Source organism: Hemitrygon akajei, chromosome 26, assembly GCF_048418815.1.
Source record: "Hemitrygon akajei chromosome 26, sHemAka1.3, whole genome shotgun sequence".
Classification (NCBI taxonomy): Eukaryota; Metazoa; Chordata; class Chondrichthyes; order Myliobatiformes; family Dasyatidae; genus Hemitrygon; species Hemitrygon akajei.
The window spans coordinates 47,318,851-47,334,517 of record NC_133149.1 but is presented as its reverse complement, the minus strand read 5'-3'; the positions used below and the strand labels follow the sequence as shown (position 1 = coordinate 47,334,517).

General features: G+C 39.7%; 1 protein-coding gene across 3 annotated transcripts in view; it reads left to right on the top strand.

Moving 5' to 3' along the window:
• Nucleotides 1-15,667, top strand: part of ncapd3 (non-SMC condensin II complex, subunit D3) — a 252,013-nt gene that overhangs the window by 9,742 nt on the left and 226,604 nt on the right. For all 3 annotated transcript variants that reach the window (XM_073030150.1, XM_073030151.1, XM_073030149.1), the window contains exons 3-4: nucleotides 10,500-10,662; nucleotides 11,081-11,265. In XM_073030150.1, coding sequence (XP_072886251.1) covers nucleotides 10,500-10,662; nucleotides 11,081-11,265 — 348 coding nt within the window. The remainder of the gene's footprint in view (nucleotides 1-10,499; nucleotides 10,663-11,080; nucleotides 11,266-15,667) is intronic.

Genomic DNA, 15,667 nt, shown 5'->3' with positions numbered 1-15,667 from the left:
ATAGAGATACCATGAATATTTTTGGCTTCACATAGTGTTATGGCCAAAGGCTCCAATACAAGATTAAATAATAAAGGGCTTAATGGACATCCCTGTCTAGTACCACGAGAAAGTGGGAAAAAAAGAGGACCTGAAATTATTAGTAATAACCGTAACAATAGTATTCTTATAAATCATTTGAATCCACCTATTAAAATTATTACCAAAACCAAATTTTTCTAATACTTTTTAATATTTTAATATTTTTCAAATATGGCCACTTAACTCTATCAAATGCTTTTTCTGCGTCGAGAGAGATAACACATTGAGATTGCTTAGATATTGGTGAATATATAATGTTCATCAATCTCCGAACATTAGAGAAAGAGTAACGGCCTTTAATAAAACCCATTTGATCCATAGAGATGATTTTAGTTAAAATATTTTCCAAGCAGTTAGCCATTGTCTTAGAGAGAATTTTTGCATCCACATTTAATAGTTAAATAGGTCTATATGATAAACATTCAGTAGGATATTTATATTTCTTAAGGATTAAGGAAATAGATGCTTCATAAAAGGAAGAAGGTAAACTACCCTTCTCAAAGGATTCATGAAATATTTCCAAAAGATACGGAGAAAGTAATCTTTCAAATTATTTGTAAAATCCTACCGAATAACCATCAAGTGTTACCTGATTGCATTAATAAAATAGCTTTCTGAATTTCATGCTCGGTAATTGGAGCATCAAGCATCTGTTGATCTTCAACTGAAATTTGAGGAAATTTAATCTTATGTAAAAAAGCCTTCATTTTGGAGGAATTTGCAGGAAATTGAGATCTATAAAGATCAGAATAAAAATCTTGAAAAATATTATTAATGTCTTCATGGTTACTTGCTTTATCTCCATTATTTTTACGAATCTTTAAAATTTGTCTTTTAGCTCTAGCTGCTCTTAATTGGGAAGCTAAGAGCTTATTATTTTTATCCTCAAAAATATAAAATTGACTTTTCAATTTAAGCAAATATCCTTCAATAGGATATGTTAATAATAAATCATATTGTGATTGTAATTCTACTCTTTTAAATGAAACAACATTTGGAGAGATTTCATTGATGTTACCTAATTTTTTAATTTGTTTAGAGATTTTATCTAATTCCATTTTTGTTTGTTTCTTCAGTTTAGCTATATACGAAATAATCTGACCACGTAAATAGGCTTTTAATGTATCCCAAATTACTAACTTTGAGACGTTTCCTGTATTATTAAAGAGAAAAAACTCTTTTATCTGAGTTTCAATAAACTCAACAAATTCTGAACTTTGTAACAAGTGTTCTGGAAAACGCCAAAATGGTCTGGTAGAAGCAACATCTTTCAGTTCAAATATTATTAGGTTTAAAGGAGCATGATCAGAGATAACAACTGCATCATACTCACATTTCTGAACATTAAATAGAAGTCGAGGGTCAACTATAAAATAGTTGATTCTCGAATATGTATTATGAACATGTGAGAAAAAAGAGTATTCTCTATCACTAGGATGCATATGCCTCCATATTTCAATTAAACCATAATCAATTGAAATGGAATTAATAAGTGATGCAGAGCGATTAGGGACTTGATGCTTGGGTGATGACTTATCCATTAAAGGATTTAAACAAGTAGTAAAATCACCACCCATAAATAACATATATTCATTTAAATCAGGTAATAGAGCAAAGACAGCTTTAAAAAAAAAAGAATCATCTACATTTGGTCCATAAATATTAACCAAAACAGTTTTCCTATTATAAATTAATCCTTTAACAATCAAAAATCTAACATTAATATCGGCTATAATATCCTCCTGATTAAAAGGGATATTGGAATCAATAAAAATAGAAGCACCTCTAATTTTACTCTGAGAGTTTGCATGAAATCGAGGGTCTTTACAAAATTTAAAAATTCGATTTTTATCACATAACCTGATATGCATCTCTTGAGCAAAGATTATATCAGGTTGGAATCGGTTAATAATTTTAGATGTTTTCTTACGCTTAATAGGATGATTCCAACCACAGACATTCCAACTTAAAACATTTAATTGTTTAGATATCATCATGAGACTCTGTATCTAAAAAGAGTAGTTAGACGCATGTCAGGATAAGATAGTCGAAAATGGCGGAGATGAACGACAGTAATAATAATTTGCGTATGCTCCGGGATTCCATAATGGGGATTAAAAAAAGAAGAAAAAATCCACCCAAACTACAAAGCCCAGAAATAAGTCGATATCAATCGACGCAAGCCTAGAAAGCATAGAAAGCAATTATAAACTCCATCTACCTAAATAAAAAATAATGAAAAAAGTAATCTCTGTCTCCCTCTACCGAGCATAAAACTCGTTACAGTCGACATGTATCTCAATATAATTAAATTGGAAGGAACAGTGTTTTTTTGTAAAACAAAACAACCTTCAATTTTGAAAGTAACCTTCATAATATTAGATAAGGGAAGAAAAACACATCCGAAACAATTCTTGAAAAACAATCGCCATCTTTAAATTATCCAATCTATCTTTAAAACGTAAAGAAATCTAAATAATTACTTAAAAGATCTTTACAAAAGCATACGGAACAAAAAAAAAGTTAGTTCATTTAAATGCTGCAGAGAAAAAATTCTAGATGGTTCAAAATTATCTACAGTCTTTCAACAGTTCTCCTGCTATGTCTTCTGAGGTTGAAACTATCCAAACCAGTCTTTTTCAGAGATAAAAATACATTTTAAGGTAAAGACTTTCTATAACCTTCAAATCTTCCAATTTCATCACTCTTTACGCCGCGAGACAATCAAACCGTTGTAAATCATTCAAACTTCAGGCTTCAGACTCGTCAGGCAAAGAGTTAATAAAACACAATGCTTCGGCTGGGTCATCAAAAACACGAGCCCCAGAATTTTTGACAAAAAGCCTTAATTTAGCTGGATATTGTAACGATGGAAAGAGCTTTTTTTGGTACGCTGATCTCATAGCTGAGGCAAATCCAGCACACTTCTTAACAATTTCACTTGGAAAATCTTCAAAAAAGCGAATCTCCGAACCTTGAAATTGAAACAACCTTTGTTTTCTTGCAAGTTTAATAATGCGGTCTTTGTCTCTAAAACGGAGAAAACGCACAACAATATGCCTGTTTTTACCTTGATCCAAAAAGTTTTAAAGCACCGGTTCTGTGAGCCACTTCAATATCCTGAGGTAGCGAACAAACCTCTGGAAATAAAGACTGAAACATTTTAGCAAAATAATCCAGTGTGTCAGCAGATTCTGGTTTCTCTTTTAATCCAACAATTCGAATATTATTCCAACACGACCAAGCTTCCAGATCCACGGTTCGTTGTTGAGCCTTTTCCAAACGAGAAGAAGGGTCAGCCACATTTCGACTAACTTCTTTAAAATCGAGGCTCAGAGAGTCAATTTTTTCTTCAAGCTTCTCTTTTAGTTGAGTTATTTCAATGCCGATTCTGCTGATTTGAGACTCTCTTCACCCAAGGGGGTTCCTCCGAGAACTCGTCAGCTTTTTTAGACTTTCCGTTGCCTGGGTCCGGGTTCCATTTGGTGCTTCTTAAAGTAGCCATAATTATTACTGTTGCTCTACAGATCCGACTGAATAAAGTTGAAATTTGAAAGTTTAAGTCGGAAAAGGGAGAGATTAAAGGCGGACAGAAAGAAACTATGTCTTACATGTCTGTGAGCGGAAGGTGGAGTCTCTCATCTTTTTTTTTCTACAGTCCTGCTGAAGAACATCTTGGCCCAAAATGTTGACTGTACTCTTTTCCATAGATACTGCCTGGCTTGCTGAGTTGCTCTAGCATTTTGTGTGTTGATTGGATTTCCTGCATATGTAGACTTCCTCTTTTTGTAATCTATGAACTACCCTTTTACCACACTCAAATATTTATCACTTGCATTTTAAAGCATTTGTAAATGTGTTGGATAACTCATTTAATTGTTGGTTTGTTGCAGCCAAGAAATAATGTGTGCACAATTTTCTCCTCATCCTTATGATGTAATAAATTAAAAGTGAATTGTTTTGGTCATATACCAGGTTCAGACAAGTTGAAGCATAATAGAGTTATTGATCAGTATTGTAAGAAACAGTATGTTTCTTCAAAGTTCAAAGTAAAATTTATCATCAGTACATACATGTCTATAAGACGTAGGAGCAGAATTAGACCATTTGGCCCATAGAGTCTCCTCCATCATTTCATCATAGTTGATCCAATTTTTCTCTCAGCCCCAATCTCCTGCCTTCTCCCCGTATACCTTCATACCCTGACTAATCAAGAATCTATCAACTTTGCCTTAAATATACATAAAGACTTGGTTTCCACAGCTGCCTGTGGCAATGAATTCCACAGATTCATCACTCTGGTTAAAGAAATTCCTCCTCATCTCCTTTCTTAAAGGGTTTAACCCTAATGCCTTTCTATTCTGAGACTGTGTCCTCTGGTCTGAGTCTCTCCCACCATAGGAAACATCCTCTATTAAGGCCTTTCACGATTCAATAGGTTTCAATGAGGTCACCCTTCATTCTTCTGAATTCCAGTGAACCTCCTTTGGACCCTCTCCAGTTTCAGCACATCCTTTCTTGGATAAGGGGCCCAAAACTGCTCACAATACTCCAAGTGAGGCCTCACCAGTGTTTCATAAAGTCTCAACATTACACCCTTACTTTTATATTCTAGTACTATTGATACGAGTGCTAAAATCGCATTTGCGTTCCTCACCACAGACGACCTGCAAATTAACCTTTGGGGAAATGCTGCACAAGGACTCCCAAGATCCTTTGCACCTCAGGGTTTTTTTTGTATTTTCTCTCTATTTAGAAAATAGTCAACCCTTCAATTTCTTCTACCAAAGTTCATGACCATACACTTCCCAACACTGTATTCCATTTGCCACTTCTTTGCCCATTCTGCTAATCTGTCTCGTCCTTCTGTAGCCAGCCTCTCTACTTCCTCAAAACTACCTGCTGCTGCACCTATCTTCATATTGTCTGCAAACTTTGCAACAAAGCCATCAATTCCATCATCCTATCATTGACATGTAACGTAAAAAAGATCGATCCCAACATCAACCCCTATGGAACACCACTCGTCACTGGCAGCAAGTCAGAAAAGACTCCCTTTGTTCCTACTCTTTGCCTCCTGCTAGTCAGCCAATGTTTTATCACACTGGTTTCTTTCCTGTAATGTCTTATCTTGTTAAGCAGCCTCATGCATAGCACCTTGTCAAAGGCCTTTGAAAATCTAAGTACACAACATCCACCAATTCTCCTTGGTCTATCCTGCTTGTTATTTCTTCAAAGAATTCCAAGAGATTTGTCGGACAAACTTTTCCTTTGAGGAAACTTGAGTACGACCTATTTTATCACGTGTCTCCAAATACCCCGAAACAACATCCTTAACAGTCAACTCCAACACCTTTCCAACCATTGAAGTCAGGCTAACTGGCCTATAAGTTCTTTTTTTTTTTTGCCTTTCTCTCTTCTTGAAGAATGGAGTGACATTTGCAATTTTAGAAATATAGAAACATAGAAAACCTACAGCACAATACAGGCCCTTCAGCCCACAAAGTTGTGCCAAACATGTTCCTACCTTAGAAATTACTAGGCTTCCCTATAGCCATCTATTTTTCTAAGCTCCATGTACCTATCCAAAAGTCTCTTAAAAGACCCTATCGTATCCGCCTCCACCACCGTTGCCAGCAGCCCACTCCACGCACTCACCACTCTCTGACATCTCTGTACCTACTTCCCAGCACCTTAAACCTGTGTCCTCTTGTGGCAACCATTTCAGCCCTGGGGAGAAAGCCTCTGACCATCCACACAATCAATGCTTCTCATCATCTTGTACACCTCGATCAGGTCACCTCTCATCCTCTGTTGCTCCAAGGAGAAAAGGCCGAGTTCACACATCCTATTCTCATAAGGCATGCTCCCCAATCCAGGCAACATCCTTGTAAATCTCCTCTGCATCCTTTCTATGGCTTCCACATCCTTCCTGTAGTGAGGTGACTAGAACTGAGCACAGGACTCCAGGTGGGGTCTGACCAGCGTCCTATATAGCTGTAACATTAACTCTTGGCTCCGAAATTCAATTCCACGGTTGATGAAGGCCAATACACCGTATGCCGCCTTAACCACAGAGTCAACCTGCGCAGCTGCTTTGAGTGTCCTAAGGACTCAGACCCCAAGATTCCTCTGATCCTCCACACTGCCAAGAGAGTTACCAATAATACAATATTCTGCCATCATATTTGACCTACCAAAATGAACCACCTCACACTTATCTGGGTTGAACTCCATCTGCCACTTCTCAGCTCAGTTTTACATCCTATCAATGTCCTGCTGTAACCTCTGACAGCCCTCCACACTATCCACAACACCTCCAACCTTTGTGTCATCAGCAAACTTACTAACCCATCCCTCTACTTCCTCATCCAGGTCATTTATAAAAATCACGAAGAGTAAGGGTCCCAGAACAGATCCCTGAGGCACTCCACTGGTGACCGAATTCCATGCAGAATATGACCTATCTACGACCACTCTTTGCCTTCTGTGGGCAAGTCAGTTCTGGATCCACAAAGCAATGTCCCCTTAGATCCCATGCCTCCTTACTTTCTCAATAAGTCTTGCATGGGGTACCTTATCAAATGCCTTGCTGAAATCCATATACACTACATCTACTGCTCTTCCTTCATCAATATGTTTAGTCACATCCTCAAAAAATTCAATCAGGCTCGTAAGGCACGACCTGCCTTTGACAAAGCCATGCTGACTACTAATCATATTATACCTCTCCAAATGGTCATAAATTCTGCCTCTCAGGATCTTTTCCATCACTGGTCTATAATTTCCTGGGCTATCTCTACTCCCTTTCTTGAATAAGGGAACAACATCCGCAACCCTCCAATCCTCTGGAACCTCTCCCGTCCCCATTGATGATGCAAAGATTGCCAGAGGCTCAGCAATCTCTATGTTTCTATGTTTTAATATCTCTGCTCGGGCCCTTGCAATTTCTGCACTTGCCTTCCACAGGGTTCGATGGAACACCTGTCAAGCCCTGGGGATTTATCCACCCTAATTTGCCTCAAGATAGCAAGCATCTCCTCACACCTATAGACTCTGTCCATCTCACAAGTAAATACAGGTGGAAAAAATCCATTTAAGACCTCACCCACCTCTTTTGACTCCATATATAGATTACCATTCTGATCTTCCAGGGGACCAATTTTGTCCCTTGCTATCCTTTTGCTCTTATTTATCTGTGGAATCCCTTAGGATTCTCCTTCACCTTGTCTGCTAGAGCAACCTCATGCCTCCTTTTAGCCCCAAACAAGAGAAAATCTGCAGATGCTGGTTATCTGAGCAACACACACAAAATGCTGGAGGAACTCAACAGGCCAGGCAGCATCTAGGAAAAGTGTACAATTGACGTTTCGGGCCGATGTCTTTTAGCCTTTAGTACTTTGGTACTTATTTTAGCCCTCCTGATTTCTTTCTTGAGTGTTCTCTTGCATTTCTTATACTCCATAAGCACCCCATTTGTTTCTACATCCCTATACCTGCTATGCACCTCCTTTTTTCTCTGAACAAGGAGAAACATCTCCTGAAAACCAAGGTTTCCTAAACCTGTTATCTTGCCTTTTATTCTGACAGGAACAAACAAACTCTGTAATCTCAGAATTTCACTTTTGAAGGCCTTCCACTTACCAAGTACACCTTTGCTAGAAAGCAGCTTGTCCCAATCCACACTTGCCAGATCCTTTCTGATACCATCAAAATTGACATTTCTCCAATGTAGAATTTAACCCCACAGACCAGACCTATCTTTTTGCATACTTATTTTGAAACAACTGGCATTGTGATCACTGAATGCAAAGTCACCTGCCCTGTCTCATTCCCTATTAGCAGATCCAGTATCGCATGCTCTCTTGTTGGGATTTCTACGAACCGATGATGGAAACTTTCCTGAACACACTTAGGAACTCTTTTCCGTCTAGCCCTTATACAGTATGGGAGTCCCAGTCAATGTGTGGAAAGTTAAAATCACCTATTATAACTTTGTGTTTGTTACAATAATCTGCGATCTCTTTACAGATTTGTTTCTCTAAATCCCATGGACCGTTGGGTGGTACCTGTAATAATCCCATTACCATGGTCATACCTTTCTTACTCCTTAGTTCTACCCATAAACCCTCACTGGACGAGTTCTCCAGTTTGTCCCGACTGAGCACTTCTGTGTCATTTTCCCTGACCAGTAATGCCACCCCTTCCCCCTTTAATCCATCCCACTTTATCACATCTAAAACAGTGGAACCCCGGAATATTCAACTGCCAGTCCTGCCCCTCCTGCAACCAAGTCTCACTAACGGCTACAGTGTCATAATTCCAGGTGTTGATCTATGCCCTGAGCTCATCCACCTTTCTTATGATACTTCTTGCATTGAAATATACACAGCTCAGGGCATTGGTCGTACCACTGACTTTGTATGAGGTCTTAACAGCATCTGTCTTCTCAACCACTCCAGTCTCCAGTATCTGTCTCTCTGGTTCGCATCCTCTTACAACTGGTTTAAACTCCTCCCCCCCCCCCCCCCCCCCCCCCCCCAAGTGGTTGAACTGCCAAATGGTTCACAGTGAAAGATGTTGCAGATGCATTGGGGCACCATGATACAAGATTACAATGCTAGGAGAAGGAGAATCACAGTACCATCAGAGATGGTCTATCTTGCCTCAAGGCCAATGCAAGGGGAAGAGGAAAATGGCATCACTTGATAAATTCATTTGGAAAGCTGAAAGGCCACCAGCAACTAAGACTTCGGCCAACCATTAACAACCTTTTCCTCCTCATCTGATTAATTAGTCAGCATCCTACCACCCACCACCATCTCTGTACAAGCAAGGACAGAAACACTAAAAATGAATATATGTGGGGTTGCTTTCTAATTAATCTGAGTTCTATGTTTGTGCCTTATTGTAAAACAGTGTTTTCATGTAACATATAGAATGTGATGGATAGGAACCTCCTACCATTAGTATATAAAGTAGTAAAAGTGCAGATTCTTGCAATGAAATCCAATTTGCCTTCTAGCAGCACTTAGCATCTAGCAGAACTGGATTCTTGCCCAAGTCAGGGATAATAATTTAGTACAGTGGATTCCGGTTAATTGAAACACATCGAGACCATTACTTTGGCTCAATTAATCAGCTGGCCCACTTTGCTAAAGTTTCAAATAGTTAAAAAGATATATTAAAAAAAGGACAAACAGCCGTTGAACTAAGTAACAAATCGTGTATTTAAATGAAATACAGAATAAATCAGAACATTATCAATACTACTACAGTACTATAAAACTATTAGCTTCTAGTAGTTATTAATGGAGGAATTCATCCAGTGTATGCTGCCGTGTTCTTTTGATTGACTGTAACTGAACAAAATTAGTGCGGACACTAATTGTTGAAGTCGTGAAATTGTTTCATTTTCGTTTCCAACTATTTCTGGCATCTCCAAACCTGAATGCTTGAAACTGCAGTAAGCAAAGCATTTCTGAATTGTCTTACTGCTTAATTCTTGCCAACTATCAGTGATAAAAATCATTGCTTTTTGAACACAAACACATATAACTGATGCTGTTTTAAAAAACTGTTCAGTCTAAGCATGGTGTAGTGTCTTAATGCCACACAAGTGCATGCAATTGACACTAGTTCGAAATTGTTCAACAGAATCCTGCCCCAATTTAGTGGCATGAAGGGAATCCTGGCTATTTTCTCAATAGATTTTGCTCTTTGAGAGTTGCCCCAAATAAACAGCTGCCCTGATTAACCAATGCCCTCCCAGGTAAACAATTAAATTTCTGTTTATTATTGGTTATTTAAATAAATTTTATTTTGTTGATATAACCTTATTTAATTAATATTTTGAATACCAAGCAGCGCTTCTTTTCCCCTTCTGCCGGGGTTCTGATTGTAGAACTCTATTCAAGCTGTTCCAGAAAAAGAAACATAATTTCTGGCTTACAAAATGATGAGGGGTATGGATAGAGTAAATGCAAGAAGGCTTTTTCTGCTGAGGTTGGGTGGGACCACAACTAGAAGTCATGGCTTACATGGCTGAAGGGTAAAAGGTGAAAAGTTTAAGGGGAACATGGGGAGGGGTACTTTTTGAATGAGCCCCCAGCGCAAGGTGCATGCAAGCCTGGTTTTGATGTTTAAGAGAAGTTTGGATTGATACATGAATGGTAGGGGTATGGAGGGCTATGGTCCCGGTGCAGGTTGATGATAGTAGACAGTTTAAATGGTTTCAGCATGGACTAGATGGGCTGAAGGGTGCATTTCTGTACTGTACTTCTCTATGACTATGACTTTTTAAAAAAATATTGTAGATAATGCAAAGTGAATGTTCAGCCAACTTACAGTAAAATTATTTATGCAATTTTCTTGTGAATTGTGTTTTTTTTTCTGATTGTCAGTGCTCTTTTTTAAAGGATCTTTGGACACTGTTTACAGAGAATGATCTCTCCCACAGAGCACTTGTTGCTGTGTTATATCACTTTATCCACATGGTTCAGAATAAGAAGGCTACTGTCATCCAGAGACAATATGCTTTAAATGCAGCTGGTCTGTACTTCTTATTCCTTGAAATCCCAGGTGAGATTATATGTTCATAAAGAACTCACTGATAAGAGTCCAAGTGACAGAAATAAATATTTTAACTAGTAGAGTTTTCTGGATAGAATTAGGACATGATTATTTTATTTTTAACTAAATAAAATAAAAAGTGGTGGAAAAGGTTGGAAAAGCAAAGCTTATCAGAAGTAGCCCACCATTTGTAAATGTGTTTTCTGTGACGTATGGCAAACCAGAATAGCATAAGGCATTTTGAAAATAAATCTTTGTGACCCGTGTCTCTGTGCTTTGATAAATAGCCCATAAAAATACTCATCCTAACCTTAGTGTTTGGCTAAAACAAGAACCTTTGTAAGAATTTTGAAAGTGTAAATGGGAATATTGCCTAAGTTAATGTTTCCTTGTTTCCATTGTGTAATTATTCTATTGTTTTCTGTAGGAAGTGTTGCCAACCGTATCTTCCATCCAGTGTTATTTGAAAAGTGTTTGGATACTATTAAAAAGAGCTGGCCTGCAGTAGAAGCAGGATATCGAAAACGGAAGAAAGACATCCTGGTGAAGAGCTCTCAGTGTAATGGTAAAGGAAGAAAGAGAGCTAGGCCAGTTAGACAGAGGGATAATGAGGTATGCAACTTAAAATTCATCAAGCCTTTGCCAAAGAGTAGTCAGAATATGACTTTTGTTTGTCTGTGTCACAAAAATCCTTCAGTTCTATATGTACTACTCTGGGTGCCGTTAAGGTACTGAATAAATACTTCCTAGCACCTAAGTTAGAGAACCATAGAACATTACAGCACAGAAACAGGCCTTTTGGCCCTTCTTGGCTGTACCGAACCATTTTTCTGCCTAGTCCCAGTGACCTGCACCTGGACCATATCCCTCCATACACCTCTCATCCATGTACCTGTCCAAGTTTTTCTTAAATGTTAAAAGTGAGCCCACATTTACCACTTCATCTGGCAGCTCATTCCACACTCCCACCACTCTCTGTGTGAAGAAGCCCCCACTAATGTTCCCTTTAAACTTTTCCCCCTTCACCCTTAACCCATATCATCTGGGTTTTTTTTCTCCTCTAGCCTCAGTGGAAAAAGCCTGCTTGCATTCATTCTATCTATGCCCATCATAATTTTATACACCTCTATCAAATCTCCCCTCATCTTCTACGCTCCAGGGAATAAAGTCCTAACCTATTCAACCTTTCTCTGTAACTCAGTTTCTCAAGTCCCGGCAACATCCTTGTAAACCTTCGCTGCACTCTTTCAACATTAATATATTTCCTGTAATTCGGTGACCAAAATTGCACACAGTAGTCCAAATTCGGCCTCACCAGTGTCTTATACAACTTCACCATAACATTCCAACTCTTATACTCAATACTTTGATTTATAAAGGCCAATATACCAAAAGCTCTCTTTACTAGTCTATCTACCTGTGACGCCACTTTTAGGGAATTTTGTATCTGTATTCCCAGATCCCTCTGTTGTACTGCACTCCTCAGTGCCCTACAATTTACCTTGTATGTTCTACCTTGGTTTGTCCTTCCAAAGTGCAATACCTCACAACACACACACACCCTGTGAGCAAATACTCCACCCACACATTGGCTGTCAATACCACCAAGACAGAAGTGGTTTGCCAATGGAGTACTAGTGTCCCACCCACCCTACCTGCCTTCACTGTTGGTGATGAAAAGCTGTCGGTAGTGCCATCTTTCAAATATCTGGGGAGCCTTCTCTCTGAGGATCGTGGCATTGACAACGATATCGAGAGCCGCATTAAATAAGCATCAGCTGACTTTGGGAGACATTGGCGTAGAGTCTTTCAGAACAGGAGCCTTCGTCCCTCCACAAAAGTCGCCGTATACCAAGCGGTCTGTGTCACCACCCTCCTTTATAGCTGTTAAACTTGGAAAACCTACAGCCATCACATCAAGTCCTTGGAGCGCTTCCACAGAAGCTGCCTTCAGCGCATCCTGGGAATTACCTGGCGTGAGCGGGTGCCTCACACTGAAATACTTGTAAAGACCAACTGCAAAAGTATTGAGGCCATGATCACCCAGCGTCAGTTGCAGTGGCTGGGGCACGTGATAAGGATGCCCCCATGTCGGCTACCCCGCAGACTGTTATACGGCCAGCTACATCATGGTTGACGCTCAGCTGGAGGGCCGAAGACGCGCTATAAGGATCAGATGAAGAATGCTTTAAGGAAGTGCAAGATCAGACCTGAGGACCTGGAGGACGTTGCTGCTGACCGTAACACTTGGCAACAGCTGTGTAGGGACGGGGTTCGTATTCTGGAGATGGAAAGAACAACCAGAAGACAGCAGAAGAGAACCAGGAGAAATGCAGCCATGGTTGCCATCACTACCACATATACATGGCCCACCTGCAATAGAGCTTGTGGGTCCAGTATAGGACTATAGTCATCAAAGATCTCACCGTTAAAGGAGTGGACGTTGTCATTGGATTCCGGTGGACAACCGAAGAAGAAGACCTTACATTTGTCTGTATTAAACTCCATCTGCCATTTTTCAGCCCATTTTTCCAGCTGGTCCAAATCCCTCTGTAAGCATTGGAAACCTTCCTCACTGTCCACTACACCTCCAATCTTTGTATCATCAGCAAATTTGCTGATCCAATTTACCAGATTATCATCCAGATAGATCATTGATATAGATGACAAATAACAATGGACCCAGCACTGATCCCTACTAGTCATAATCACAGGCACCACTAGTCACAGGCCTCCACTCGGAGAAGCAATCCTCCACTACCACTCTCTGACTTCTCCCATTGAGCCAATGTCTAATCCTATTTACGACCTTACCATGTATACCTAGTGACTGAATCTTCCTAACTAACCTCCCATGCGGGACCTTGTCAAAGGCCTTACTGAAATCCATGTAGACAACATCCACTGCCTTCCCTTCATCCACTTTCCTGGTAACCTCCTTGAAAAACTCTCATACATTGGTTAAGCATGACCTACCACGCACAAAGCCCTGTTGACCCTCCCTAATAAGTCCCTGTCTATCTAAATACTTGTAGATCCTATATCTTAGTACTCCTTCCAATAATTTACCTACTACTGACGTCAAGGCCCCATTATATAACTCATGCTCCTTATCCCAGAAACCATTCTTGTAAATCGTTTCTACCTATAATGTCCTCACAGCCGCTTTCTAGAGGTGAGGACAAAACTTCAGCCAAGGTCAGGCACAAGGTTAAGCAGACTTTTGTCTTCTATGCTTTTATTGATAATGCCCAAGACTGCACTGTATATGGCTTAAACTTAGACTCACCTACCTAGGTGGTCATCAACCCTCATGCCACCCAGGATCCACCGACCTGGTGGTGGTGGTGGGGGTCCAGCCCTTATCCTTGTTGATCAATATTCTTTCAAATAAAATGTTTCCCTCCACATTTCTCTACATTAAACTTACCTGTCATGTATCCAGCCACTCTATTCCCTGGGTTATACCTTGCTTCAAGTCTATCACTATCCTCTTCAGTTTATGATACTAAACAAATTTTGTGGTATCTGCAAACTTAGAATTTTGCATCCTGCACTCCTGGGTCCAGATCAGAAAAATGCAATATCCCTAACACTGCCCTCTGGGGATATATCACAAATCACCTTCCTCCAGTCCAAAAGGAACCATTCCCAATGGCACTCAAAGTCCACATTCAGATTCCCAAAGTCCACATTCAGTACATTAACTCTATTGCCTTCATCAACATTATCCATTATCTCATCTGAAAATTGCACCAAATTAGTTAAAATTTAACCTTAAAGAATTTGTGTTGGCTTGCCTTAGTTAATCCACATTCCTCCAGGTAACTACCCAGATCAACATTTCTAAACTCTTTTTCACCATGAGTTGGAGCCAACAGTTTCTGGACTTATCTTTACTCTCCATTTGCCACTCTCTATTCCTTTGACAGTACCCTTGTCTTCAAAAAGAATGAATGATTATTGTCAGCTGCCTCAAAATCCTCGGACTGAGCTTGGGTGACTCATCTACTTTATGCTGAGCCATCTTTTTTATAAGACCTCCAAGCTGTCAATTTTTAATGTATCTAATATCTCATCTACTTCCCCCTTCAATATTGCTTTAGAAACACTTTCTTCTGAACTACAAGGGGACCAATATCCTTGCAGGGAGGTTTGTTAGTGCTATTGAGGGGGGATTTGCAGGGGGATGGGAACCAGTGCCAGAGTAGATGGTGGAACAGGGGTGAAAATAAATGATGTTGACGGTTCATCCAAAGTCACAAATAGAAGGGTTGTGTGTGGTGGTAATAATCTTCTGAGGTGTGTATATTTCAATGCGAAGAGTATTGTGGGGAAGGCTGATGAGTTGAGGGCATGGATTGAGGACATGGATTATGACATTGTAACCACTAGTGAAACTTGGCTACAGGAGGGGCAGGACTGGCAGCTTAATGTTCCAGAGTTCCGATGTTTCAGATGTGATAGAGGCAGAGGGATGAAGGGTGGGGTGGCATTGCTAGTCAGGGAAAATGTTACAGCACTGCTCAGGCAGGATAGTTTAGAGGGCTTGTCTACCGAGGCCATATGGGTGGAGCTGAGAAACAGGAAAGGTATGACCACATTAATGGTGTTGCATTATAGACCACCCAGTGGTCAGTGAGAATTGGAGGAGCAAATCTGCAGAGAGATAGCAGACAACTGCAGGAGACAGAAAGTTGTGATAGTAGGGGATTTTAATTTTCTACGTATTGATTGGGACTCCCATACTGTTAAAGGTCTAGATGGGTTCAAGTTTGTAAAGTGTGTCCAAGAAAGTTTTCCAAATCAATATATAGAGGTACCGACTAGAGTGGATGCAATATTAGATCTCCTATTAGGAAACGAGTTAGGACAGGTGACGTAAACGTGTGTAGGGGAACACTTTGGTTCCAGTGATCATAACACCATTAGTTTCAACTTGATCATGGATAAAGATAGATCTGGTCCTCGGGTTGAGGTTCTAAATTGGAAAAAGGCCAAATTTGAAGAAATG